This window comes from Melospiza georgiana, chromosome 19 (assembly GCF_028018845.1).
Source record: "Melospiza georgiana isolate bMelGeo1 chromosome 19, bMelGeo1.pri, whole genome shotgun sequence".
Classification (NCBI taxonomy): Eukaryota; Metazoa; Chordata; class Aves; order Passeriformes; family Passerellidae; genus Melospiza; species Melospiza georgiana.
The window spans coordinates 10,996,762-11,024,666 of record NC_080448.1 but is presented as its reverse complement, the minus strand read 5'-3'; the positions used below and the strand labels follow the sequence as shown (position 1 = coordinate 11,024,666).

General features: G+C 42.2%; 1 protein-coding gene across 1 annotated transcript in view; it reads right to left on the bottom strand.

Moving 5' to 3' along the window:
* The window catches only part of VMP1 (vacuole membrane protein 1), a 61,727-nt gene that overhangs the window by 29,258 nt on the left and 4,564 nt on the right, over window positions 1-27,905 (bottom strand). The window contains exons 2-7 of the mRNA XM_058037557.1: window positions 25,094-25,193; window positions 22,738-22,873; window positions 20,417-20,507; window positions 18,820-18,930; window positions 7,508-7,675; window positions 3,455-3,586 (exon numbers count right to left, since the gene is read on the bottom strand). Of these exons, the coding sequence (XP_057893540.1) occupies window positions 3,455-3,586; window positions 7,508-7,675; window positions 18,820-18,930; window positions 20,417-20,507; window positions 22,738-22,873; window positions 25,094-25,169 (714 nt within the window). The 5' untranslated portion in view covers window positions 25,170-25,193. The remainder of the gene's footprint in view (window positions 1-3,454; window positions 3,587-7,507; window positions 7,676-18,819; window positions 18,931-20,416; window positions 20,508-22,737; window positions 22,874-25,093; window positions 25,194-27,905) is intronic.

Below are 27,905 nucleotides of genomic sequence, written 5' to 3'. Positions count from 1 at the left end.
ACTCTGAGTCACTCCTGTTCAAACAGTTTACTGGAAATGGAGGGGAGGGGGAATTTTCAGAGAAGTCATGTGATGGCCAGACAAACCACAACCAGTAAAGGTTCAGTGGAGGCAAAAACAGGTCCCGGCAACAACTGACAGCCAGTGTGCAGATGGCACTCAGTCATTTCCAAACCAGCCCTGCTGCACCTCGGCGTTTCTGAGCATTTAACCCTTCTCCAAGGCTCTGTTCTTCCCCAGCTTGGAGAGTAAACAAACAGCGCTGGCTGATAGTAACATAGGCAACTAGAAAATATTTTTACATGGAAATTTGGCTGCGGGCGAGGCTGCACAGAAGCGAACCCCCGATGTGTAAATCATTACTTCTTAAAGAAATGCCACTTAATGAAGCCAAACACTCAGAGCCATTAAGGATTAGATATTCAGAGATATCAGTACTTTCCCCTCTTAGCAAGGAGCACCGGGATAGAGCAATGCCCACGCACTGTCACAGGGTGCCCTGAGGGAAGCTGGCACCAAAAGTTGCTTTTTCACTCCTCAGCTTGAAGTGTTCCAGCATGACAGAGAACCGAGAAAAATTACCAAGCAGCAACTATTAAACTGGCAAAAGAGTCCCTGCTCGTGTGTGTGGGACAGAAAACTGCACCAAGAGTCTGTGACTGTGCCGTTCCCAAAGTGCTGCCCCAGCACTGAGCATTCACTCTGCTTTGGATACACTCCCTGTGGCCAAAAGGGAGCTCTGATAAAACCTCCCTTCACTCTGGAATCCCACTGGAACAGAGCTGACAGCAGCTCAGATGCTGTTTGAAACGCTGCTGGGTTCTAAACCCTGCCCTGAGTATGAACAAATCCCAGCTGGGCGTGCTGGGCTCTGCCTTGTGGCAGCTCTGGGGACAAAGAAAAGGCAGAAAAGGCAGAAAAGGCACCCCCTTGTGCAGGGCACGGCCACGAGGCAGCTGTGACACTCCCTGCAGGAACTGGGACTCGCTGGGGAGCACACAAAGGGACGGCGAGGAAGGAGAAGTGAGTGTTCCTTTAAAAGAAGGGGCTTTTTCTCAAGGGTGCTAATGGGAAGTACAGCACAGACACATCGGCTGCAGGTTAATGAGCTCTCTCAAAAGCCAGCACAAGGAGACAGGTCACTCAGATCTGACATTCGGGACAGAAAATCCATCAATAGACTCTTTAGAGTAAATGGCATTTTACTCTGTGCTGCTCTGAATGGAGCACTAAACCTTTACGCTGTTTAATCCTCTTAGGTCCCTTTCTTGGCTGGTTTTTTGAGGCCACATTCCCCCTCCCAGACCCTTCAGGCTGGATGCTGCAGCCACGACCTATTCTCACCAGAGAGGATGCTCATCTGTTTCTCCAAATGACCATTGTTGTTGAGAAACAGCAGCAGTAAGCTCTCTGAGCAGCTCACACGCAGCAAAAACGTCAAACAGCTGGCTCTGCCTCATGGGCAAAGAGCAGCTCAGCTATTCTGCAAAATCCACCACCCATCCCCATACCTTCCCAAAATGATGCCTGCAAGGAGACCTTTTTACTGAAAAAATGCTCCTGTCACTTGGCATCAAGCATTTGCAGCATCCCCAAGGCACAGGACACTTGTCACAGCCTCCGTGTGAGGCTTCAGACTCTCAGAGTGGGAGAAAGCTGATGGAGGTAACAATTGTTAATGAGCAATTTAAAAATAAGCATCAGCACTGCTCATGAATGCAAATTACAGGGCAAAGAGTGATAAGCTGTGCTGGAGATTGGGATTTGCAGAGGTCATAGGAAAGGCAGGCCTGTCTCCCACAGACATCCAGAGAAAACATGACTGAAGCCAAAAGCAAAAAGGAAGTCACATTAGCAAATGGAAAAAACTGAACTGTCAGTTTTATGAGCACAATACAATTTAATTGGATTGTCAAAGCCTCATGTTAAAAGAGTTTATAGAAACCAAACCACAAGTGGAGTTTGAAAGATTTTTTTTTTTTCCTGGCCATCCATCCACAAAACAACACGCTTCAACCCAAACTCAATTGCCAAGAAAATAAAATCAAAAGTACTGGTAAATAACAGCATCATTTTCCTTCATTAATTCCACAAGGCCACTTGTTTACTCCAGGCAGTCAATACAGCTATAGTTTGGCCTGGCCTGACAAAATGCTCTCTAGCAAAAAATTTTCTTCCCAAGAATCTCACTGTGCGTTCTGGAAACCATCTCTGGCTGCTCCCACAACTGTACACACATATAATTTGCTGGGAGAGTTTCAGTAAACACAGATACTGAAGTCATGTATTGAACTGGTTTCCTTGTTGTTTTTTTTTACCACAACTTGATTTTCCTACAGTTAAGGGATTACTTTGCAAAGCAAAGATTGATGGGAGACAAAAGAACAAAGGAGATTCTTTTTTCCCCCTGCTGCATCTTTTAAAAAAATAGAAGAATTTACTATTTATAATAGCAGAAAAACCCTTTGGAACCTTCTAGTAGGGGGAGGCTTTTGGGAAACACAGGGTTTACTGTTAGAATTACTAGATTGCACTCAGTATTTCCAGACAAACCACTTTCATGGAAAAGCTTCATCCATTATTTTTTGAAGGAGGGAAAAGAAAAGTGTGTATTTATCTCCAGAAACTACCCTGGCAGAGGAGTTTAAAGACATCAGTGCATGGTAAATAGCATCTGCTGGTTTTTAACAGCAGTCTCATGACCCGTTTCAACTTAGTGGCAGACAAAACAGGATAAGAAGGAAAAATAAAGAGGGAAAAATTCAGTGGCAAACAGCATGAGGAAAAAATGTTTGATTTGGTCTAAAACACTATCAGGAACTCGTGACCAGGATACAAACTCCTGATCTGAAGGAAAAAATATCCACAGCAGTACCTGACTGATGTGCTGCATCAACTGCAAACTGTGCTCTATTCAACCCCTGGGGAAAATAAATGACAAGAGCAACAAAAAGGGACTTGGAGCAGTTTTGCTGCATTTCCACATCAGGAAAAATGTTTCCTCAGGCTGATGAATGGGTCACACACTGGTCCCTGAGGGTGTCAGTGGCAAGGCAGGCAAATGTCATCTGAAAGGGGTGAGCTGAGGCTGAAAATCATCTCTGGCCCAGGGCGGATTTCAATGCAGCCAGAACAACCAGGATTATGGAACAGCAGCTCCTGTACCCCTGTTTTCCCAGCCCAGTGTCTCCCTACCTTTATTGTGCTGTTCTTGGACTCTAAATAATTGCAAATGCTTGGCTGCACTATTTTATCTGCTCCAACAAGCTGCACTCTTGTCCTGCCATCAGCACAGGTATCACCCAGTGCAGGATCTTTCTCCATCCCTGGGAAGTCTGTTGTGAACTCACACCAGCTGACTGTTTGGCCCCCCTCTCATTTAACTGGAATGGTTATTTACCCCCTGTAAGATGCTCTGTGTCATTAACTCTGCTGTGTCACACTCTGTCCTTACTTGTGCAGTCTCTGCGTGTTCCAGCATCTCCTCGAATTCCTGGTACTCCTCATCATCAGGCTCAGCACCCGACAGCCGGGCTGCCCTCGCCATGAAATAGGGGGGCAGCTCTCCAATGGCTGTACCAGCACCCTGGGAAAAGAAACAATCCTGATTTATTTTCCTGTTTATTCCCAAACACAAAACATGTGACACGCACAAGTCCCGTGGCCATTCTCCGAGCCGACAAGAGCAGCTGTTTGGAGCAGTTTGCTTTCACCCACCAGGTCAGAATTCCCATCATTTCCAACAGAATGCTGCTCCTTTGAATCCCTACTTCCCTTTATTTCCCTGTGCAGAGGAAAGCCTGGGGGCTGCAGGGTCGAGCAGAGAGGAGCTGTGCATCCCATGGAGCGGCGCGTGGCTGGAGCCGTGGGAGGCTGGAGCTGGTGGCTCTGCTGTCCCCCACATCCCTGCTGTCCCCCACATCCTGAGTCAGCACTGCTGTGTCTCACCCCACCACATGATGCCAGACACATTCCCCAGCATGTGACAACCCTTGATCCCCAAGGGCCTCCAGAATAATCCGGGAGCTCCTCCCCGGTGCTGTCCTGGAGTTTGCTTGGTCAGTCATGAGACTCTGGGCGAGTGTTTGTTAGAAAACAGACTCAGGTTTTACTACAGCAAGGAAAAAAAAGGTTAAGCAAAGCCTGAGCTGGAGTTTTCCCTCTCCTTCAGCTGGGATAGCTGGAGCCAACCCCAGATGAAAGGACGGCTGCGTTCTCACCGCAGGAAAATCGTATTTGTTTTCTCAGGACATCAAATGACTCATTTCAGTCTTGTGGGTAAAGGCAGCTTTAGCTTAAGCAAGGGAAAAAAGAGAGACAAGCTAAGATTGAACATATGGATAAACAGAGGCTAATGGAACAGGAACTTAGAATTAACTCAGGATGGTTTAAATTTAGGGCAGGTAAGAGACAATAGCTGGGCACTGCACGGGAATGTGCTCCCTGCAGATGGCTTTTCTCTCCCAGGGTCAGCAGTGAGTAACAAATGCTTTTCTCCTCCTTTGAAGCAACGTGAAAGCTTTTCAATTTCCTTTGTTCCTGCTCTATGCACAGCTGCAAGCAAGAATTCCAGCTGCTGTGGATATTCCAAATCAACAGGTTGTGGTTTTAAATACCACCGCAGTTAAATTCTCAGTTTAAGCACCCGAAGTGCACACAGGCCTCGAATGTTTATGCCCTTGTTTTCCACAGAAGAAAAAGTTTAAATGACTGCAACAAGCTGAACTTCATTAATCTGCATATTTCTGGCACAAGGGGAAGATAAGCCAGAAAACAGTAGCAACAACACTTCAGAAAAATTAACTTGAGGTTATGTTCTCAGGGTGATGCAAGAAGAAAAAGTCACATTGCTCCTCCAGGCTCTGCCAATTTGCTTTGGCTTCGTTCTGTGAACTGAGGAAGAGGTTTGCATGTGTGTACTGGACATGAACTTGCTTTAAATTGCATAAGTCACATGCTCATTATTACAAAGCATTTCAGAAGTGCAACAAAAATCATATGATTTCATGTCTGCTGGAGATAGGTTCCTTAAGTGCATAAAAGCAAAAAAAAAAGAAGAAAAACCAGCAAAAGCAGCAATTAAGGGCTCCAAACCAGTAACTATTTAACTTTTTGTCACATTAGATATTTTCCCCATTTAACTCTGAATGCCAGTTTTACATGGAGGTCCCTTGGACTCACAACAAACTGGAAAGGCAAATGCTAATCAAAATTCTTTTACATTCAGAAAAGGAAACTGGGAAATGACTCCACTAGAAAGAGTCCTTTAAACAGATTTGATCCTACTCAGGACACAGGCAGCCTGTTCTGCTAATCCCAAGCAATTAAACATTTTTATTCTTTCCCCTTATTTCTTGTAAAAAACCAAAAAGGCTGCAAGACATTAAAAATATAGGGCACTATTGAATTGCTGGTCCCTGTGGGATGGGAGGCTGTGAAAACTGGCATTCACCTAAGGATTGTTCTGAGCCCTTCTGCAGGCCAGGGCTGCTGCAGCCAACTTTTACAGGAATTGCAAAAAGCATCATTTTCATCCCACCTAATAACTCAGGGAGATTTAATCCATGTTACACTCATTATCAGCAGGAATGGCCAGCCCTGCCATGCTGGGGACTGGGAATGATTTTAATCTCTGCCTGAAGTTGGCTGCTGATGGTTTGGTGACCCTTGTGCAGAGAAATGCTCACATTTCACCCCACAGGACACTCAGCCTGCAAAGTCACCCTGGGTGAGCTGCAAAAATCAGCTTTTTCACCTTCTGCAAGTCACCTTTCTCTTTGCTAAGTGGACATTTAGTTTAAGAGCGACAGAGTCCAAAATAACTCTCCTCCACAGCTTCCATAAGGAGTGAGCTGGAATTAGGACAAAAGAAACACTCTGGAAGCAGAGCAGCAGCAATTGCCAACTTGATTTGGCTTACAGGAAATTAGCAAGCAATGTTTATGTACTCAGGAACATTCCAAGAAAGCATAACATTACACGAGACACCAGGGGAGGACAGAGGATGCTCCCCAGGGAACAGCCAGAGGAGACAGAGTTCAGAGCAAAGGTAGCTGACAGGGAATTTGGAAAAAGGGGGGGAAAGGGTGAAAAAGTGGGATGCAAATGTTCCTGTTCCCTTGGCCTCTCCCTGATCTAATCCAAGGAGCTCAGAGCACCAAGGCACTGCCTGTTCTCCCCCATGGCTGCTCTGGAGGACACGAGATTCCAGCTCTGCTCTCCCAGTTCTCAACTTCATTCTCCTCATAGCTCAGTTTTTACATGCTGCAGATGAAGCAAGAGATGTTTACCCTCAGCTGCATTTTTATTTTGCAACCCTAGAAACGTAGCTGTAAATGCCATTTTTATTGCTTGTCTCTATTAAACAGATTTCAGCAGAGGGGGGTGAGGAAGAAAACAAAAAGAAATCTTAGATATATTTACAGTCTTGTAAGGATTTGTGTGATCAGCTACTTACTGAGCATTCAGGCAATTCTGGACTTTCATTAAGAGTCAAATTTAAGCTGTACTTTGCTTTTTGACAGGGCTGTGAGTTCACTTTCTCTGTTACTATTTTGATTTTAGTCTCTAAACTCACACATTGACTGGAATTTTTGTAACTAACACAACAGCTGCTATTTAAGAAATTGTAGTGACCAATTGCCTTATATATTAAAAAATACCAGGGCAGGCATCAGATCCTGTTTTTAGAATTTCCTTTTCCTGCATTTGAGTTGGACAACCAAGAATTTAGTAATTAAATCACCAGCTAAGACAGGAAGTCAGCAGCAAAATAAAGTTAATTTGGCATGTAGTTCACAGCAGATGCATCTGTGTAAACTGCAATTCAAAATGAAAAAAACAGCCTGGCCAACCGAAATTCTCCAAAAATTCAACTTGTACAAGAAGCTGTAAAGAAAAAAAAGAGGAAAACTGAAAGGAAGTTCCAATGACAGAGTTTCCTAAGAGCCTGATTCACTTAGGAAAAGCTGCTCAGCTTTTAAGTGAAAAGTGGAAGCAGGCAGAGAAACAGAAATAAAAGGTGTAAAAATGTGGAAAAGAACACTTTAATATTAAATCAAATTTAATTAAAATTTATATATTTTATTAAAATATGTTAAAATGTGGAAAAGAACACTTTTTAATAATTAAATGCAATTTACTGCTGCAGCCCAGAACAAGCTGTGTGAGATGAGATGAGAACTGCAGCTTCACTCATGTTACAGCCCCAAAATTATTGCAATTATTTCTTGCTTAGCCCTGAGAGCTGCCAGATCATCTGGGGTGCAGAAACCCCTACTAAAATTTACTTTTTACATCAACAGCCTTCAAATTCTCTGCTGGTGTTTAGGAAACTGCAGCTGATAGAAAGATCCCAGGAATATTCTGTTAAAAAGATCAGGGTTAAAAAGTTCACTTCTCACATTACCTCGGGCATCGTTATTTTGCTAATTAAGGAATTTTTGTCAACTGCTGGCCACAGAATTAAACACACAAATGGAATTGCAGGTTTTTAAAGCAGCCTTACCCACATGCAGGCCTCCAGCCTGACTTTTGAGATGATTGCCCACAGGGAGATGGAGCCCTCAGCTGTCTCCTCGTCGGGGCAGATGATTTGATCCGGGTAAGGAGGCTCAGGGAAATTCACAGAGTTACATTCATAGGCAGCAAGAGTGACTGAGGCTATGTGTGGACCCTGAAAAATAAAAAAAAAATTCAATTGTATTTTACGTTGAGTTAGAATAAAAATTAAAATTAGCAACCCCCTTCCCCAACATTTGTCCCTAGGCTAAAACTTAGTGTTTCTCTCTTTTAATAATGTTATTTATGAAAAATTCTTGTTTGTTGGAGTTTTTTTTTAAGGCCACCTGAATCACAATGTTGAGCTACCAATGTACTTTTAAATAAATTAAATATTTCTTTTGACCCACTGAAATGTGAGGAAGCCTTTCAGCTTGTTCCCTGCCACTTAGAAGGCTGTCAAAGAGAAATAAAAATCCTTATTTTTAAAAAAAACAGGAATTTTCAACTATTTTACAATGTTCTCCTTAAGGTATTTATGACCTACAGCTTTATTAGAGGAGGTGTTTTCCCTACTGCTGCTTTTAGAGGATTAGGCATTTAAATTATATATTGATTTTTTTAATGACTGGGTTTAATGACATCTTGCAGCAGACTTTGCTAACTTCTGTATTTTTCTCCAACAGCCAGTTGTTTAATTTGTGTCTGTTTTTTCTGGGTAAACAAGAAAGGGACCTCAGTGCTTTTTTGCTAAAAAATGGTTTAAAATGTAATTCCAGAATTAAACATTATTTAAATACCATTTAACTGAATTAATTTTAGTTTCCATCTTACACTGTAAGATTTTTTTGGACAAAACTCCAAATAAAAGCAGCATAAAAATCTATTCAAGAAATGAACTGTTACATAGTTTAAAAACCTGAAAGAATTGCCATTATTTTTAATACAAAAGAATTGAGAAGCAATTCAAACAATCTGAACACCAGACATTGTAGCTAAAAAACAATCACTTAACAAAGGTCATGGAAACACTGTCCAGGGAAGAGGGAGGGGGAAAAAATAAAATTACTGAATAAAACTACTGCGTTAAAGTGAGGTCTTTATGTAAAACCACACTTTTAAATAAATCTAAAAGTTTCATTAAGTGCAGAACAAATTACACAACTTAACTTCTGCTATTCATTATTTGATGGGTTTTGACATCGTGCTGGGAAATATTGCCAGCAATTTTCATTTATGTTTTTATCTGCAATCTTAATTTAGTTTCATTTTATTAGAGCAATAAGGGAGTTGGATATACCCCCAAAAATCAAAGGTGAATTTATGACAGAGCAGAGGGAGAGTGTGAGAGAGCTGAGCCCTGCCCAGGCTCCCTTTGAAATGCAGGAGCCATCCAGCCCCAAAAGCTCCATTTGCACATTAAAGGGTGAAATTCCAGCGCAGCCCCAGCGCTCCTGGGTTTGCTGGGGAGATGAGATTCACTCACCAGCATTTCACAGCAATGACACCCACACTGCCATTTTTCAGTGGCACTGAACTAAGAATGTTGAAATAAAATCCCACTTATATTTTCTGTATGGCAGCTGCAACTACTGTTGGCATATGCAAACAATTCCAAATAAACCAAATAAATCCAAATAAACCCATTCTTCTGGTGAAGCACAAGCTGCTCTGAGAGCAAGAAAATTATTTTATTTATTCCTTGCTGCTTTACAGGAAGCTCATTCCAAGTGCTTGGGTGTATTTTGGATTGCAGAAATACAAAACCTGTGAGATGATAAATGAGGCACAGAATCTCTTGAGGAGAAGAAAAGGTTCAGTGAAATAAAACTGAAAAAGAAGGGATCCAGAAATTAATACACAAGAGAGATTTTGATATGGAAGGGAGAAAAAAGACTGGAAGAAGGAACCAAGGAGTAATAATTTATATTATTAATATTTCTATAGGCCATAATGGTAATAAACTTCTTGGTAGCTGTAGCAAGATCATCTCCACAGCAGCTTCAGAGCTAAATAAATAAATCTCTCTATTTCACTCATCAAGGGCAGATGCAAAGAGATTTGAAACCTCCCTACAATTGTAAAGTACATTTATGACAAACCTGGGAACCCTTTCTCACTGTGAAACTTGGAGGATTTAATCCCATCCCTGCTTGCCCCTCCCTGGGTCTGACAGCCACCTTGGGACAAAAAAACAAAAAAAAAGGTCTCAATCCTCAAATGAATGGTTTTCACCTGCAGAAATTTGCAGTGAAACCCTCCTGAAGGGCAGGATTGCAAGGAGGAAATCCCCCAGTGTTTGAGCTGGAAATGACAATTCCCTCATTCCCTCATTCCCTCAGGCCATGGCCAAGCAGTGAGATAGGAAATCCAGAGGTGAGGCTTTCACTGCCACAAAATTTGGAATACAGCACAGAGGAACTACAGCCAGCTTATTTAGAATAGCAAGAGACAAATTTTATCACTACTATCAGTGGTGACAAGCAGCCCCCCAGTCCTTGCAAGGCTTGAGCATCCCCCAGAATTCCTCCCAAAGTGCACCCAAGGTGGATAAAGCAGCTCCTGAAATCCCAGGGGAGCACACCAGGACAAAATGCCCAAGTGGAGATGCTGCAGGAGCCTCTCCAGCAGAGCTGCCACCCTGCAAGAGGCTGAACCCCCTCCAGACCCTCCTGGTGAGAGCCCTCCCAGCCTCAACAAATGTCTGCAAAAAGAAAAATCTCACAGGGAGTAGCCAATGGAAAAAAAAAAATAAAATAAAAGGCATTTGACCAAACAGCTGCAAAGGGCCACCTGAAGGCCAGGCCAAGGGAACAGAACTCTCCCAGAGCAATGTAAACAATTCTATAATGGAAAAAAGTTGGAGTGGTGGAAGCCACAGAAGCCACATTTGAACTGGAATGAGGAATAAAGTGCAAATGGTTTGTTCAGAGGGATGAAGTGTGGCATGGAACGGGGGCAGAGCAATTCCCAGGGCTCCTCCCCTGTCTGGGTGTCCTGGGGGTCACAGGGACTCCGTGCCAGGCTCAGAGCAACACCCCAACATCTGATTTTGGAGCTCCACAAACCCTGGGTACCCCCAAACAAAGCTTGGCTGAACAGGCCCAGGGCTGGGAGCAGGAGCACTGGGGGGTTCATTTCTGTTTCTGAACGGAGCAGGGACCAGCTTCAAACAGGCTCCAGGTGCCACCTTTGGAAAAGTCCTGACTCTACAGCCAGGAGGATTCACTCTCATCCAGTTTTTTATCCTTTTCACCAATAACACCTCCTCCACCCTCTCCTCCTCCTCCTCAGTGTGGGGTGCAGGAAATGCTGAGTGTTTTGCCTCCCTGCAATAGTTCAGTTTGTTACAACACTTGGGGAAGTCCTCTGAGATGTCCCCCTTGGACTGGGACTGCAGCTCTGCCTTTGGAAAGGACAAAATTTCCTTCAAAGGACAAGGCTTCAAACCTCATCACACCCAACACTAAATCCCAGGCAATTCACATGAGCTCCTGGCCAAGGCAGGAAAACTCAGGGCATGTAAGATCCTGAACACCAACTGTCCTTCCCTCACCCTCTCCCAATGATTTTTTTTTTTCCTTTTGAGCTGCAGGAGGCACTAAAAAAGGATTAAAGAGGAGAAACTGAGAAGCATTCTGCTGACTGGGGTGAGAAACATTTGCTTGCCACTGCAGAGGAGCAGAAGGAGCCTGTGGTCAGGAGGAATGTGATGTGTTAGAAATATCTGTACCATTTGCAAATCAAACAGGACAGGATTTGCTCATCGAGATGAACTCAACATAAATCTATTTCTGAGCAACAGCAGTTCAGGGCAGTTTGGAAATCCCTGTCTGCACAACCCAATGTCTCAGAGAAGGTAACTTTCAACTCTTGAACTCACAGGCCTTCAAAGGAGTTTGATTCCAGTGGTTGAAGGCACCCAGGTTGGAATGGCACAGAAGTTAATTGAAGCCATGTACTATGAAATTTCTGGAAAGTAAAAATCTTTTTATCTGTAAATTATGCTTGGAAATTCATCTGTGGAAGTAGAAAGAGACAGCAGCCACATGTAAAAAAAATCATGAGGTAAAATCCTTGAAAACATGCTGATCTGTATAATTCTTACAGCAGAAAGTCTTTGCCATAAGGAAAAGTGACCGAATATCCAAATAAAAATGAATCATATTTTCACACTATTAATCATTCTGAGCACCTGGACTGGAAAGTCAATTAAAGCCCCAAACAAATCCTGTATCAAGTGTTGGTTTCTCACATGCCCCTCCACAGAACAGCCAGGCTGCTCAAGTGATACAAGAACAACCACATCTAATTTTAACCTTTTCTTTTTGGGGAAGATATAATTTTAGACTGGCTTTAATTTAGAAACATTTCTCAAAGAAAAGTGATATGTCTGCCAGCAAGAAAAATATTACCCTGAACTTAATGCACTAAAAATCTGTTTTCCTCCTGGACACACTGCTCTTCACACTGAGTTCAAGACTCAGCCTTTGCACAGGGGGGGAACAAGTCATGATGCATTTGATGGAGATAAATTGGAAAATAAAAGTTTGCTTCTCATGGGAAACATCCTCTGAGTGGTGCCCCAGGCCACGACTCATCCCATACTTATCCATGAAGTCATTACACCTCTCCAGAAAGTCCCACCACACTCACAGCATCTTTTTTATCTCTGAGAGCAGTGGACAGCTGCCCACAGAGGGAACTGCTCTGTGATTAACAGGGAGAAGCTTGGTCTGGTACATAAGTGCAGTCTGTCTGTCTGTGCTACGAGATTAAACTGTCTCATGATTTTATAACGTCTGGAATGTGGTGCTGGCTGGAAATCAGGGCTGGGGACAGAGGATCCTGTACCTGGAGCATCCTCAAGTGACACCAACATCCATCAAGTGGTCAGGGCTGGGCTTAGAAGACCTTCACAGCATTTCAAGCTGGGCATTCATTTTACACTCACGTGGCTGTGGTGACGTTTCTATTCCCACTTCAGGCAAGCCTTGCCCTGCAGTGCAGAGCTGATGGAAATTCCAAATGATCACCACAAGCTCTGAATTTGACTAAACCAGAGCCACTGAGGGGGCAGCACATGGCACAGCTGTCTGTAAAGGGCCATGGTGCTGCTCTAAGGAGTAACATGAAACACAGATTTTTTTTTTTTAAGGCTGCACCTACATTACTTTCTATAGAAACAGATGGACTCATGTCAGGGGGAGGCACAATTGCAAGAATTCAAATTTATCTTCTGCTGCTGACAGAAAATCATTAATAAAATCATAAAATACTCTGACAGTGTTCTCTCCTTGCCCTTCCCTAGCCACCCCCTCATTTCTAAAGAGTAAACTCAGCATTTATTCAAACTGCCACCAGCAGTGGTGATTGGCTTTAGAATCTCCAATTAGAGATGGTTCTGCACAATTATCAGTATTTTCAACCTGTTCCAGGAAGCAGGACATGAAAGGTAGAAAGTTCAGGCTGTGCATAAAAAAAAAAAAACAAACCAAAAAACGCAGACACTCCAAGGGAACAAATGAGGAGAAAGCACAATGGGCCCTCTCAGCAGAGAGCTGACAGAACAAACGTTGAGGAAGTGGAGAGCAGATAATGAAAACTGGGTGTCAGCTTCTGAGAGGTAAAGTCCATCAACCTTCAGGAGGAAGAGAAGGGTGCAGCCACCCTCCCATTAACTGCTCCACCACCCCATTAACTCCTCCAGCACCCCAGGACTGCTCTTGCACAGCCTGACCAAGGCAGCAGTGCTGGGTTTACTCCCTGTAGGTAGCTACAGGCATCTGACCCAACAACAGGAGCACTCAGGGGGACCAAGACTTAAATGAAAGTTTTTCCCCTTGAAATCACCACTTTTCACCTCAGATTTTTAAAGTGCAAGCGAGCCACCCGAAGATTTAAGGAACACCCAGATTGCACAACTGATTCAGCAGCAGTGTCCAGTTAACTCAGCACACCCTCCCAGTTCATCAGGGTGTTATTCTGATCAATGCTGCAGTTTCAAGCAGAACAGAGCCCAGGTGCGCTGGAAGCAGGAATTTCTGGGAAGAAAACTGCAAAAGTGATTTTTAAAAAAAGTTTTCTGTTGATTCGCGTATTCCAGGATATTTTAGTTCATTGTACAAAGCTTAGGACAGCTGGAGGAAGTAGTTTAAAGACAGGAAAGAAACAAATGACAGAGTAAGAGACAAAAACGACCCTCACACCAACAGGCTCCATTTCAACTTATTTTAGAATTAATTTCAGCCTTCTGCACCCTCCAGGTATTTTTCTTCCAAGCACCCCAGCAATTCAATGGCAGTAACGTGAGCACAGGTATTAGACAGAACCCTTTTTTATTTCCTTTGTTTTAGGCTTGCAAGCTGACGTGTGAACTGGAGAACAGAGAGGCTGGAAATGAACACCTCACTTCACAAGAAGAATTCAGCCTGGGAAGGGGAGCACTGCTGCACCTCCCACCTGGCTGAGGCAGCTCAGTCTTTGTTTCTCACTTTTTCCTTTACACACAGAACCTTCGTTTTCTGGGTTACTCACAATGGTTTTGAATGATCTGCGTGGAAAGAGCAAAACCTCTCCTGAAGCTGATAATTACTACGAAAATACTCCTGTGTTAGTCACAAGGAAGTAAATGGAGAAAAAAAAGAGAATAAGTTGTGTGGGTTTCTAAATTATTCTATTTCATAAAAGTGGAGTAAGTCCTGTTCTGTGAGCTTCTCTTTTATGAGGGACTTAAGTAATTTTTATCATGAGTCCTCTTACAAGCTCAGCTCCTGGAACAAGAGAACTAAAAGGAATTAGGTTTGACTTTAAAAAGCTTTTAGTAGTCCTGACAGGAAACCGTTTATTTGTGTGGGTTTGTTTTTTTAAAAATTATTTACACCACCAACATCTTTTTTTCCAAGATAATGGACTCATTATTGCACAAGTGTCTGGCTTTTAAATCTTCAAATTCTAACCTAAACCAGTTTGGGTAGGGCCAGCACAGGGCTCATTTCAGCTGCAAACTCTGACTGTTTGGGGAGGCCAAATGTGACTCCTGGGTGAGGGGAACCAATTCAGAATGAAAGTGAGATGCTGAGCCCTTAAACCAGACAAACCCAGCTCTGCTCTCTCAGGGCAGCACAGGCAATAAGGGCACTGCTTTTCTCTTTAAAGGCACATTTCTGCTCTTTATTTTTTTTCTATACTTCAGCTCTTTTTTTTTTTTTTTTTTTGCTGTGCCCTCTTCCACTCTGCTGCCGAGCAGCACTGTAAGAATTCCTGACAAACCCACATATTCCAGAGCTGAAATATCCGGGCTGGACCTCGGCACAACCATTGCTATTGTACCTCACATTTCCTGTTTGCGCTCGCCCAGGGCCTGGCCACCAGCACAAACCCCCTCAGCAGCTAAATCAAAATGAACCCCCTCAGCAACTAAATCAAAATGTACCCCCCCATAGCAGCTAAACAAAAATGTACTCCCTCAGCAGCTAAATAGAAATGCACCCCCTCACAGTTAAATCAAAATTAACCCCTTCAACGTTAAATGAAAATGTACCCCCTCACAGTTAATGAACTCCCTCAGCAGCTAAATACAAATGAACCCCCTCAGCAGTTAAATAAAAGTGAACCCCCTCAACATGTAAATAAAAATGTATATCCCCTCAGCCCCCCTGGCTCCAGCAGCAGCGAACAAAATCCACATTTAAGCACCAAAACCACCACCAATGCAAACAGGCAGAGCTCTGAGCTGTGAGGAATTCGGTGCCATTCATCCCCTCAGGGATTTCACTTCCCCAGGGAGAGGGGACTCACCGCGCCCTCAACCACTCGTTTGAAGCACTTTTTTTTTAGCTTCATCTTTGACAAAAATCCGTTTTTCAGAGCTGAAGTGAAACCAAAGCACGAGGCAAGGTTTGGGTGGGGATGGGCTCAGCCATGATCCCAACCCTGCCCTGCTCGGAGCCCTCCGGCACCGCCGCCTCATTCATTCATTCATTTTCAGCAGCAAAGATCTCTCAGAGATGTGCAAACACCAAAAATTCCTCATGAGTTACCCTCAGCCATCCTCTGCTGGTAATGAGGTGATTCATGCTGTTCGTATTTTAATCTACCACCAAGAGAAAACATCTCAGGACCGAGGAAAAAGCCATGTACTGCTAAAACCAGTATTTGGAGTCATTAATCATGATAGTTTTATTTCCTACAGAACCACATCATGATTCCTATTTTTAAGGGTTGTTTTTAAAGAACTGTGAAAAACCTTTAATGGGCTTCAGGAAAAATAAGCCAGCAGGCTTGTTTTGAGAGTGTCAGAATGGAAAGGATTCTTGGAAGAGTGGCCTTGCTTCCCTGTTCCTGCCTTGAAGATCTGCTCTGTGCCAGCCCTCAGCTCGGTGCCAAGTGCAGCACGAGAATTGTTTCCCAAAAAGCCATGTCAGATTTTACATCCAGTGCTGGCAGCAAACAAGGAAGCAGCATTAAAGTAGGAATTGATACTTCAGATAATGTTCAGGCCCTCTCTAACATGTAGAAAGGTCTCCAATCACAGGAACAGCAATTAAAAGCCTGGTATCAAACTGACACACTCGACCTGTCTCTCTTGCACCAAGGATTGGTGACCAAAAAAATCCCAAATCAGATGTGAACTGAAATGATCCTGAGGCAGCAACACCCCTCCCACACTGAGGCTGCTTGAAATTCTTCTTTTAGCAATTTCCAAGTACTCTCTTCTCAGCTAACCCTGGGATCTCTCCTGGCACCAGAATGCAGCTCCAAAAAGCAGCTGGTGAGAGATGCTCTGAAGGATCCAGACAAATGACAGTTTTCAACGCTGCAAAAACAGCTAAGCAGGCCAGGGAAAGCAAACATCAGAGTCATTCATATCCTGCAGCCATTGCATAACCACTTGCAGAGCCTGCCCAGTGCCTGGCCCCATGCAGTAAATGGCTAATGCAGAGTGTTTAATTCAGGTGCACCTGTGTGACAGCTGAGGGAGCCTGAGCAGGTGCCCACATGCCATCAATTCCTCCACGTGCCCTCGGTGGCACAGACAGGGCTGCAAGTCCCAGCAGAGCTCAGCACCACATGGGTGGGCCCAAGGGCATTGTTCTCCCAGCGTGTAATTGCACTGCCAGCAATCTCCCTGTACATACAGCTTTAAAATGAGCAATTAATTAAGAGCAATTTGAAAGCACTTACTGGGCCTATTCTCTAGTGCCAGCAAATCCAGGCACTGAAGCAGGGGAGGATTTGTTTTGTAGCTTCTCATTTCTTTGAGTCAACAGAAGAATAAGTTTTACCATTATGAAGAAAGGTAATTAAAGTGTGTGGAACATGAACAGTAGATCAGTAGTAATGCAGAAGTTAATATTGAAAGCCTCACTTAATGTGTCATATTTCGATTTTAGAGGGAACTGCTGTACAGTTAACAAAGCAAAATAGTTACAACTCCTTTCTTTGAGAGCTGGAGCCTCTACCTGCATTGTCTCCAGCTGGGTTAAAAGCAGAGCACCACTCTGAAAGAGCTCACCCCTGAAAGCTCAGGTCAGCACTCCCTGTTCCCTCTCACACCGAGCAGATCCCAGCACTGTTTTACTACAGCGATAACAAATCCCATGTACACCTTGCTGGCACAGCTGCAGCGATAAGAACACGAACAGTTCAAACACGGCTTGTTCGGGTCAGCAGTGCTGTTTTTACACCCCCTCTGCCATCTAGTGGCAACAACCGCGTGGCTTCCACCGAGGTGTAAACCATGAGGTGCTCAGGCACTGCCCAGGTGTTAATTGACCTGAGCAGACCGTGCTAATCACTAAATGTCACTCAGGAAAAAAGAGGAAACAAATCCTGGCTTCTCGTTGTTCCAGGAATTCCCTCAGTGAAACAGGAACATGCTTATCTCATGTATTTATATATTAAATACATTTAAAGCAAACTAGTGTTTCTCCTGTAGTATTTACACTTTGGATGTTGATGGTACATTTTTATTACATTTTAGTCCATAACCACCTTCTAATTACTCAGTGTAATCTAATCAGTCTGATTTCCCTTCCTAACAAAGTTATGTGAAGCCTTCCCTTTTATGTTCCTAATAAATACCTTCCCTACCAATATTAAACTCAGTTTCTTTTCCTGGGTGACACATCCCTGTAATCTTTGGAAGGCTGTGAACTTCCCAAACACCCACCATAAGTTATACTGATAAACCAACTGAGAGGTTGTATTTTCTCTAAATTATTTCAGTGTCAGCTCAGGTCAAGGCCTAATGAGGTTCACATATCCCAAAGGATAATCAAAGTGATGTATTATGGAATTTAATTTTTCTACACTGAAGGAATTTAGAATTTTGATTTTTAAATACAGAGTAAAAGAAAGGTTCCACCTCCTTTAAGAAAAGGAGTGGTGCTGTCTTAGGAGGATTTCATGTGTCAAAATAATTTTGAAGTGGCCTGGGGTGTGACAGTGCTCAATGCACAAACTTGGTTTGTTTAGCAGGAATTAATTCCACAACCTTTAGGACAGAAGCAAATCTGAGGCTGCTCATGCCATGCCATCCCATCTGCCAGGCACTGCCCTCCCTGCTGGGGGGACAGGCAGGAGTTTCCTGCAGTGTTTTCTGTGTTATTGTTAATGATTAAAGCAGCTCTGAAAGTAAACATCTGTAATGGTTCCAAACACAAGATGACATTTGTTGCATGAACTGGTTTTAATTATTTTGTGGCCATGAATCCTTTTCTTGAATCCAGGACAGTGGTTTCATAACCCAGGAACTAATCCAATGGCCAAAAGCAAAACACACCCAAACATTTCCCTGACTTTCATAGCTACACTGAGATAAACAACATCATGCAAATTTTCATACTTTATCTTCATAGAAAAACATTGTTCTTGCTATTATTTTCAAAGCAAAATTAATACAGACTGAACTTTAAACCAGCTGCCTGTTTTGGTGGCTTCAGTTAGAAAAATGATCATTTTAAGCTACTAAAAAAATACTCTGAAAAATTTTAAATGGAAACACTTGAGCTGCACACAGTAGGACAGGCTTCATTTAAATGAGGAGATTAGAGGGTGGAGCTTGCAGATTTGGCTCATTGTTTCAAAGTGAGCATTAACCAACAGCAGGCCAATATCCACAGTTCAACAAACACAGAGCTTACAAACTACAGAACAGGGGATGCAGTGTAGAACATGAACAGCACCCACCAGAGCACCAACTTCAGATGTATTTAATGTTGAGAACTTGCAGAAAATTATTTATTCATTGCTTTTAAAATATGCAACAATTAAAGTACTCAATTCAAAAAGGACATGGTGTGGAAATATCCTTACCAAGTAGAGCAGAAAGGTGTGGAGACCTGTTCCAAGCCCAACAGAGGACAGAATGCCCAATCCTACCCAGTAGGCACACCAGAAGAACTTCTTCTCCATGTACTGCACATACTGAGCAAGGAAAGGCACAAAAAAAGAAAAAAAAATATAAATTATGAAATCTCCAAGGCAGAAAATTAAGCTACAAGCTAACACAGACATTTATCTGGATTACAACAACTGAAATAGGCTCCTAAATACTTCTTTTTACAATTTATTTCAGTAACAGCACAGACATGTAGAGGAAACTGCACTTTCAAAAGAAAAAGAACCCCACATTTTGGAATCAGCAAGTTTCCAAGGAGACAGATGGAAATTCAGGTTCAATAGTAGGAGGCTGAAATCCAGAACAGGCCCATGAGGAGCAAGCCCCAGACAGTGTCAGGTAGAGCCCTGGCAGCTCAGAGAATTGTCTGAACAGTTTAAATAAAGAATAAAATCAGCTGCACTCCCAGTGAACCTGCTGGATGTTACACCTTGGAGCAGGTTTGTCATTTTTAAGAAAACATTAAAATGCTGGTTGTGTGCTGCACCCAGAAATGAGGGGATGTGGGAAAGCCACAGCAAGTTCTGGACACTGTTTTACACCATCCATAGACCAACAGCACCAAGGTGAATTTTACACCATTCTTATCCAGGCTCCAACCTGCCCGGGCACAAAAACACCTTAAAAATGCCAAGTGAACCTGGCTGACACCTCCTTGGCAGGGAGCTCCTGCACTGGCTGTCACCTGAGGGTGACACTGCCCTCAGCAGGCCCAAGGAAACCTGGGCAGTCAGGACTTGGGGTCCAGAACAGCAGATCCCTCAGCAGGCAGTGCCACACCCCAGCAGGAGGGATGGAAGCAAAATTTGCAATTGGGAACCTGCTCATTTCAGAGCTGTGACAGCAGCTGGGATTGGTTTTTAAAAGGGCTCCCTGTCCTCCAGGAAAATCAAACTCCAAGAGAAATGGGGAAGGGAAAGGTGCAGAGAGCACCATCACTAAGCTGAACCATGTCTGAGACTTCCAGTGCTGCAGAAGCACCAGGCTTTGTGTTCACATCACAGGAACAGATCTGAAACACAAAACCATTTTACATCTCCTGTGCTAGCTGGGCAGGAGACTTTCTACAGGATCAAGAGTCATTTCTTGGGAAACACGAAGCTCTGCTCTGTATGTGCCTGTCCTAGCTGGGCAGGAGACCTTCCACAGCATCATTTCTTCCACAAGAATCATTTCCTGGGAAACACGAAGCTCTGCCACGACTCAGGGTAACACCTCCCCTCCCACCACCATGAAAATCCTGCTGACAGCAGCTGGGAAGGAGTGCTGCAGCCCCCCAGGTGTGCTTCACTCAGGAGCAGATGAGACACCTCCAGATCCACCAGAATGACACAGCTCATCCCTCCCCACCTCTGAACACAACTCATGCACACCAACAGAGCAGCCACAACTTGAGGAACAAAACCTTAGCGAGCAGCTGCAAAGATCCATGATAAATTCATGGAGATGGCAGCAGGATTCATTCAGTTCCCAGCCCAGGGAGGGAGGGGGCCAGGGAAGCAGGGCTGGTACCTGCTGGTGTGCTCCCTCGATGTAGTACAGGGCTGTGAGCGCCGCCAGTGCCAGCACCACGCACGCCAGGACCCCGCGCCGCCACCACAGCCTGAAAGACAAATGGCAAATCAGGGATTTTCACCATTAAACATGCAGCTCAGAGAAACTCAGTTACCTCTGGGGACTGGGGATGTGCTCAGCAGGGACAACGGCAGCACTGCAAACCTCCCAAGAAAATATCTGGGGAGCCTTTAGTCTTCAGGGAAAAATCCCCGCGTCACTGGCAAGCCAGATCAAAGTTCAGCCACTCGTATTTTACTTTTTTTAATAAAGCAAAACAAAGTAACTGACTGAAAACAAACACAAGCTGAAAACAATTCAGCTTCTGGAGCCAAGAGTCAGACCCAGGCCCTGAGCAGCAGCTGTGGCCAAGCACAGAGCAAAGCAGGCCCTGGGCAAGGACGAGCTGGGTGGAATTCAGAAATGCTGATTTCCAACTGTGCTGCTGGGCAGAGCCACAGTGACAGTCACAGGGATAAATCTTTACATTATTTTGTTTTCCTTTATCTATTAAAATTGGTACTTATAACAGCTCCAAATTTAATAAATCTATTTTAAGTAACTTTGAAGCATTAGGTGAGTAAATGGAGAAAAATGTTTTCCAAAGTCATCTGCTACCAAATAATATTTGAGCACATTTGGTTTTAACTCCTTTTTTCCTGCTTGATGTGTATGTGGCCACACACAGTAGATTAGCAAATACATTTATAATTTTCCACAAAACACTACTATATTGTCACCTAATGATGTATAAAAAAAGTGCTAGCATCACTTAAAATTCCCAGCCTAAAATAGCAAATTATAAACATAACTTATCTAATTAGACAGAAAGATAGAAATGTGAGGCATAATACAGGAAAACAGTCACAAATATTTCATATTAAGCAAACTGAAAAGAGCACTCAAAACATTTTAAAATTAAAGTTAGTGCTGCTTACATTAGTATGACAATTGAATTTTCAAATTATTGTCATTCAAAAACACAATTTATGCAATGAAACACAGGAGATTATTAAGAGTCAATCTGAGGTCTCAACTTAATATCTTGTAATAGTCAGGGTTATTTTCTGTAAAGATTCTGTCAGGGGAGTGCCAGACAACTGAAAGTGCTGCTCAGCAGAGGAGGCAAGTGCTATCTGTAACAGAACTGGATGTCTAGGAAGCCAAATAAGATTTGAGGTCTTAAAATAAATCCTCCAATGTTTTTTCTGCTTAGTTTAAATAAATGCTTGGCTATTATCAGAAATTACAGATGTCAGACCCAGTAAACAGTTCTCAGAGACAATTCCTAATGGTAGTTGAAAGAATGCACATAATAAAATAAATAGGCTTGGGGGGGTTTCAGGTTTTTTTGGGGTGTAAAAAGGAATTAAGGCTACACTACACAAACCTGGTGTTTTTCGTACAAACAATTTCAAAGGCAAATGGAAGCTGTCAGTAAATCTGGACTGCAGCACCTCCAGACAGTGAGCAGAGCCCTGAGGAGCAGCCCCACAGCTGGAGTCACCCAAGGTGACATTAGACCCTGTCCCCTGACTGGGAAAGGCTTTGTGAACTCATCCCAAGCACAGCAGAGCCACCAGCACAAGCCCTGCCTGGCTGCTACTCCTGCCATTTTCACTGCACATTACACTCTTGTTTTGGCAGCCTAAACCCCCAGGCCTGTGCCTTAAGAACTGGCTCTGCATTTCAGCACTAGCAGGGAATGGCAGGACTGCTCCTCACCAATTCTCTCACTGGGATAAAAGCTGGTTTTATCCAGTGTGGAAATAACACTCAAGGAAAGTGCTTTAATAAATCATTTCCTGCTGTAAAAAGGCCACAGAGAAGCAAAGTCCTCTTTACAGCATCATAAACATCAGTGCAAGCTGCACAGAGCCCTGATCTCTGCCCTGGCTGAGCTGTTTGAAGATTACTCAGTGACACCAGCATTAGCAGGTCAGTGCTGACACTGCAGCCATAAGCACAACATCCCTTTGCCTTAAGGATCTCACTCTTTCAAAGTGGAATATTCAACCCTTCAGAAAGGCAGTTTGCCATTTTCTCTCCCAAGCACCTTGCTGCATTTATGTAATTTAGGCAGCAGATCTGAGAGCACAGCTACAAGTGTGGGATGCTCCAGCAGCCACCTTTAAGGGACAAAAATACACATGTTGTCTGAAAAAAACCAGTTTTCAGGTTGTGAACCATCAGGGAAAGTGAGATGTCAGAATGACCTACTGAATCAGAGCATGGGTTTGCCCAGAACGCTTAGTAGAAGTTAAAGAAATGATCTTTACTTTATGGTCCATTCCTTCAAGTTTAATAGAGTTTCCAGGCAAAAATACTGCAAGGTAACAAGAGGTTTTTTCCACAGCACAATATTCAACCTCTCCTCTCGCTCCCTTCGCTTCCGCTCACTCAACATCGAGGAATCTGCAAATGAAAAGGAAAGAAAATATAAAAAAAAAAAATCTGTAAAAGCACAGGTTGGCAGTCAGCTGCTATCCCACCCAAAAATACACTGATTTTTAAAAAAAATTGTCAGGAAGTTAATGGGAGCTGTCGCTATAGGACATGGAATAACACAAGTGTCCATACTGCTGCTCTTAAGGTGAAGAAAAGGGAAGTGAATTTTCTGACTTTAACATTTCTAGTTTGTTAAAAAATGACATTGGAAGGTGAAAGTGCCACCTTTCCAATGACACTGGACAAACTAAGAGTCTATTCAATGTCTCTTTTTTTTATAAAAGAATGCAAAATAAGAAGTTGCAGGGCACTGAGAGGAGCTGAGAGCAGCCAGACCCCAGGTCAGGTGTGAGCTCAGCAGGGACATTTCCCTCTGAAGCTCTGAGCTGGCTCTTGTCCAGCACAGCTATTCCCAGCTGCCCCTGCAGAGGATGGAATTACAGGGTGCAACTGGATAGGGGCACCTGCCCTGCCAGGCAGGAGCCTCTCCCAGAGTCCTGTCCTGGAAAGGAGCTCAGCCCTGCCTGGCACTGAGCTCACACCCAGCCCAGGCCCTGCTCACAAACCTTTTCCAATCAAGGTGTTATTTTGTGCTCACAATAAGATGAATAAAATCCCAAACCTGAGCTGTTTTTTTTGGAGGAGAATGAATGGCTTGTTCAAAGGTTGTCAAGCTAACAAGCAGTAATAATTTTTAAACTTCTAAAGAAAAGGAATTCTGGAATAAGATTTAAAAATAGTACCAGTAAACAATGAAAAAATACACTTGTAGCCAAACAGACACCAAAGTTGTTGAAACACCACTTACTACACAGACACAACACATGTATTCTATTTTGCATTGTAATAATATTGATAAATTTTAGATTTTTAAAAAGCTGTTGCATTTAAAATATTGATCTAATCTGATCTCCAGCACATTGGAACCCAAGATGTATTATTTCAGTCTTACTCCAGTACCTGAACCATTTTGCCTTATCAGATGCTGATATTTACACAGAAATTGCAGCTCTCATTAGTCACACAGCCCACTTAATTCTGTATTCCTTAGCTGGAAAATCAGTTGCTTAAGATGAACTAACAGAAATCCTGGCAAATACTGAAGAACATCCACATTCCCTCAGAGTTACAGGATGATTTAAGACTTTAAGTAAAAGACTTTAATTTGTTCCATACATACAAACATGCAGTTAATCTTTTTGGTTTAATATGTGTAATAAAAATGTTTCAACCTCGTTTTTATGACCTTGTTTTTAGTAAAAGGTCATAAAAGACAATGGTGTAAGACTGCACGCAACTTGAGAAATCACTTGATTACAAAACTTAATTAAATATGGAACTGGCACATTCAAAGCTGACAGGAAACAAACAAGGATGATTATAATTTCCATGCTTTACTACACAGCATGGATAATTCAGTGACACAAAAATCTTCATTAACTGTTTTCAGGTTATTTTTCATGAGTTCTAAACATTAATCCCAGGCTACTTCAGCCATACCAGCAGGAAAAACAGAGGAGAGGCAGGAGGTGAAGTAGTTAAAACTGTTTTGCTGGTAATTTATCACTGAAACCAATAAATTATAGTGACATTGAATTTCAACAGAACAGCTAGAAATTGGGAGACTAATAACTGGATGTGTCCCAGAGTAAATCAGGTTTTTATGACCAAGAACTGACTTTTCAGTGCCAAAGGGTGGGGCTGTACAGTCTGACTTCCACAGCCACACATTTGCCAACAGAGTTACACTTTTTTAGGGTTTTTTTGTTGTTGTTGTAGCCTCTGCTGGTACCCAGGTCAGCTTGTGGGGCTTAAATGTATCAAGAACTTTGGGAGAAGAAAGGAGTGTAAGAGAAACGTGAATGGAAATACACAGCATGAATCTACTCCATGGCTTTGAAATCCTAAATCCCTCAGGTTCAGAGCTGACTGAGGTTTCTAAGATTGATTCAGGCATGGAGCCCTCTGCAATATGGGCATAAAATCAGAGTGCCAGAATGGTTTGGGTTGGAAGGGCCCTAAAGCCCATCCCATTCCACCCCTGGCACGGGCAGAGGTGCCACTCCCTAGGTCAGGTGGCTCCATCCAGCCTGGCCTGCACAGAAAACCCAAATCAATTCCTTTTCCATCTTGTGCTGCTTTGCAGCCCACACAGGGCAGTGAGAGCACCAAGGGATTCCCACCTACCTGTGAAGTTGCCATTGTGCTGCTCTTTGCTCATTCTGATGCGTCTCTGGTCACAGTCTGTGCCATTCTCTGCCATCTCATAGATCAGTCACCTCTGGGGCTGAGAGAGAAGAAACCAAAAAGGACAAGGTGTGGTTCAGGTTAGGAGCTCTCCACTGGCAAAGGATGCAGACAAACACCCAGCAGCTCCCAAAGCCAGCTCACACTCATCCTGCATTACACCACCAACACAGAAAGTGATTCAATCCCCACACTGACAAAGATTAAAACATTTCCACCTACATCATTCTAAATTTTTCACTCAAATGACAAAACTCCCTCACTTCTAACAGCTGAACAAAAGCTCATTAAACAAAGCCCTTCCTTGACCCAGCCCACTGTTTGGGCTCCAGGAGCAGCAGAGCTTTGTACAAACCTCACTCCCATCCTGAGGCTGGAGCTCCAGGTGTGCTCCTCGTGCTGGCACCAGAGCTCTGCAGGTTGTGCCTGTGTCAGAACCCTCCCTGGCTGGAAGTGAGCCCTCAGTGTGGTAAACAGGACACCGAGCTGCATCTCCTGCCCTGCACAGAAGGCAAACCCTGCAGAGGACAGGAGCTTTCTGAGGGGAGCTGTGCTGCCCTGTCCATGCTCAGTGCTGCTTTAGCCTCCCTCTAGAGGGATCAGCCCTACAACAAAACCCCAAAAGAACAGATGGGGCTTTCCTTATCCAGGAGAGTAAATAATGCAAGAAGTGGGAGCCAGCACAAACCACAGTGTTGCAAGAGTTGCCTTTTTTTCTTTCAAAATACAAAACCTGAACAGCTGACAATTCTTATGCAATCAAACACAGAGTGTAACCAGTCAGACTCCTTGTTTTAAAAACCCTCTCTTGAATCTTAAAACTCTCTCTCTTAAAAGACAGTCCCACAAAGCTATAGCATTTTATTTGCATTGTATTTCTCCCTGTAAGCATACCTGATTTACAGTTTTTCATATGTTGCTTTTGTTGGAAAGAAAAGTGGTGCAGTATTAAAATGACAGGTTATATAAAACTGTCCAGTGGAAGAAATTGAAGTTCTACAGAAAAAATCCTTCCCCATTGATTTATGTGAGGCTTAAGAGCCAAGCAGCAACTCAGGTTTGGTAAACAGGAGTGAGGTCACCCCTTGGATTCAGACTGCAATAATTTTGTCAAATTTTATTAAAATGTTCAGAGATTTCAGATACTGTATTTGACATTTCCAGGGTGTCACAAGTCATTTTACACAGGTGTTTTTCTAAACAGGTGCAAGCCAGGTACATTAATTGCAATACAGATAAAATTGTTGGCTAGAATCTAATTACTAAAAGTTTTAGTTAAAATCCAGTTGTCAAAAGCCCTGGATCTCAGGAAGGAGGAATTATATATTTTTATATATATAATTATATAACATATATAATATATAGCATATATATAAAATCTACAATTTTATATATATGCTATATATTATATATGTTATATAATTATATATATAAAAATATATAATATATAAATACATATAAATTATATATGCTATATATATGTTATATAGTTATATATATAAAAATAAGCATTTATGAACAACTACAATTTTATATATATTTTATATATATTAAATAGATATAATTATATATATTTAAATAAGCATTTATGAATATCTACAATTTTATATATATTTTATATATTATATATTGAATTTTATATATATAAATAAGCATTTATGAACGCCTACAATTTTATATATATTATATATAGTATATAGATATAATTATATGTGTATTTAAATAAGCACTTATGAACACCTACAATTTTATATATATTTTATATATATATTACATAGATATAATTTTATATATATATTTAAATGAGCATTTACAAACACCTGCAATTTTATATTAATATGTAATGTACAATATGTATAATTTTATATATATTTAAATAAGCATTTATGAACAACTACAATTTTATATATATTTTATATATATTATATAGATATAATTATATGTGTATTTAAATAAGCACTTATGAACACCTACAATTTTATATAGATTTTATATATATATTATATATATATAATTTTATATATATTTAAATAAGCATTTACAAACACCTGCAATTTTATATTAATATGTAATGCACAATATGTAATGCACAATATGTAATGCACAATATGTAATGCACAATATGTATAATTTTATATATATTTAAATAAGCATTTATGAACAACTACAATTTTATATTTTTTATATAGATATAATATATATATAATTTTATATATAGTTAACTAAGTATTTATGAACATCTCCAATGCAAGTTTCCATACACACACACCCATGTCCACACCACAGGAATTCACACACACAGAGCCCAGACTGCAGAGGGCAATATTTCAATTATTTCAATTGCACACCCACACCCTGCCAGCCTGATGTTCACAGAAAGCTGCTTAGGAAGCAAAAGCCAACCAGAGCTGCTGAGCACACACAGCAACACTAAAAAAAGGGTTCTGGCTTAGGGAACTTCAGTCACGTTTTGTTGACTTAAATATAGCAAAGATTAGAAAAAAAAACCCACAAATTTCAGTGGAAGCCACACGTTCCTCGTTTTGAAATCTATCTTTTTTCACATGTGCAAATCTAGACTTCAGAATTAAAGTCTTGATTGGTTTGGTCCCTGCTCTCAGCTTAATTACACCCCAAGGAAATTCATTTAGTGCAATGCCAACTGCTCTCCGTGTCTGATGCTGCAGCCCAGGCTGTGCAAACCCTGAATTCCAGTGCAATCCATGAATTCCTGCCCCTCTGGGGGCTCAGG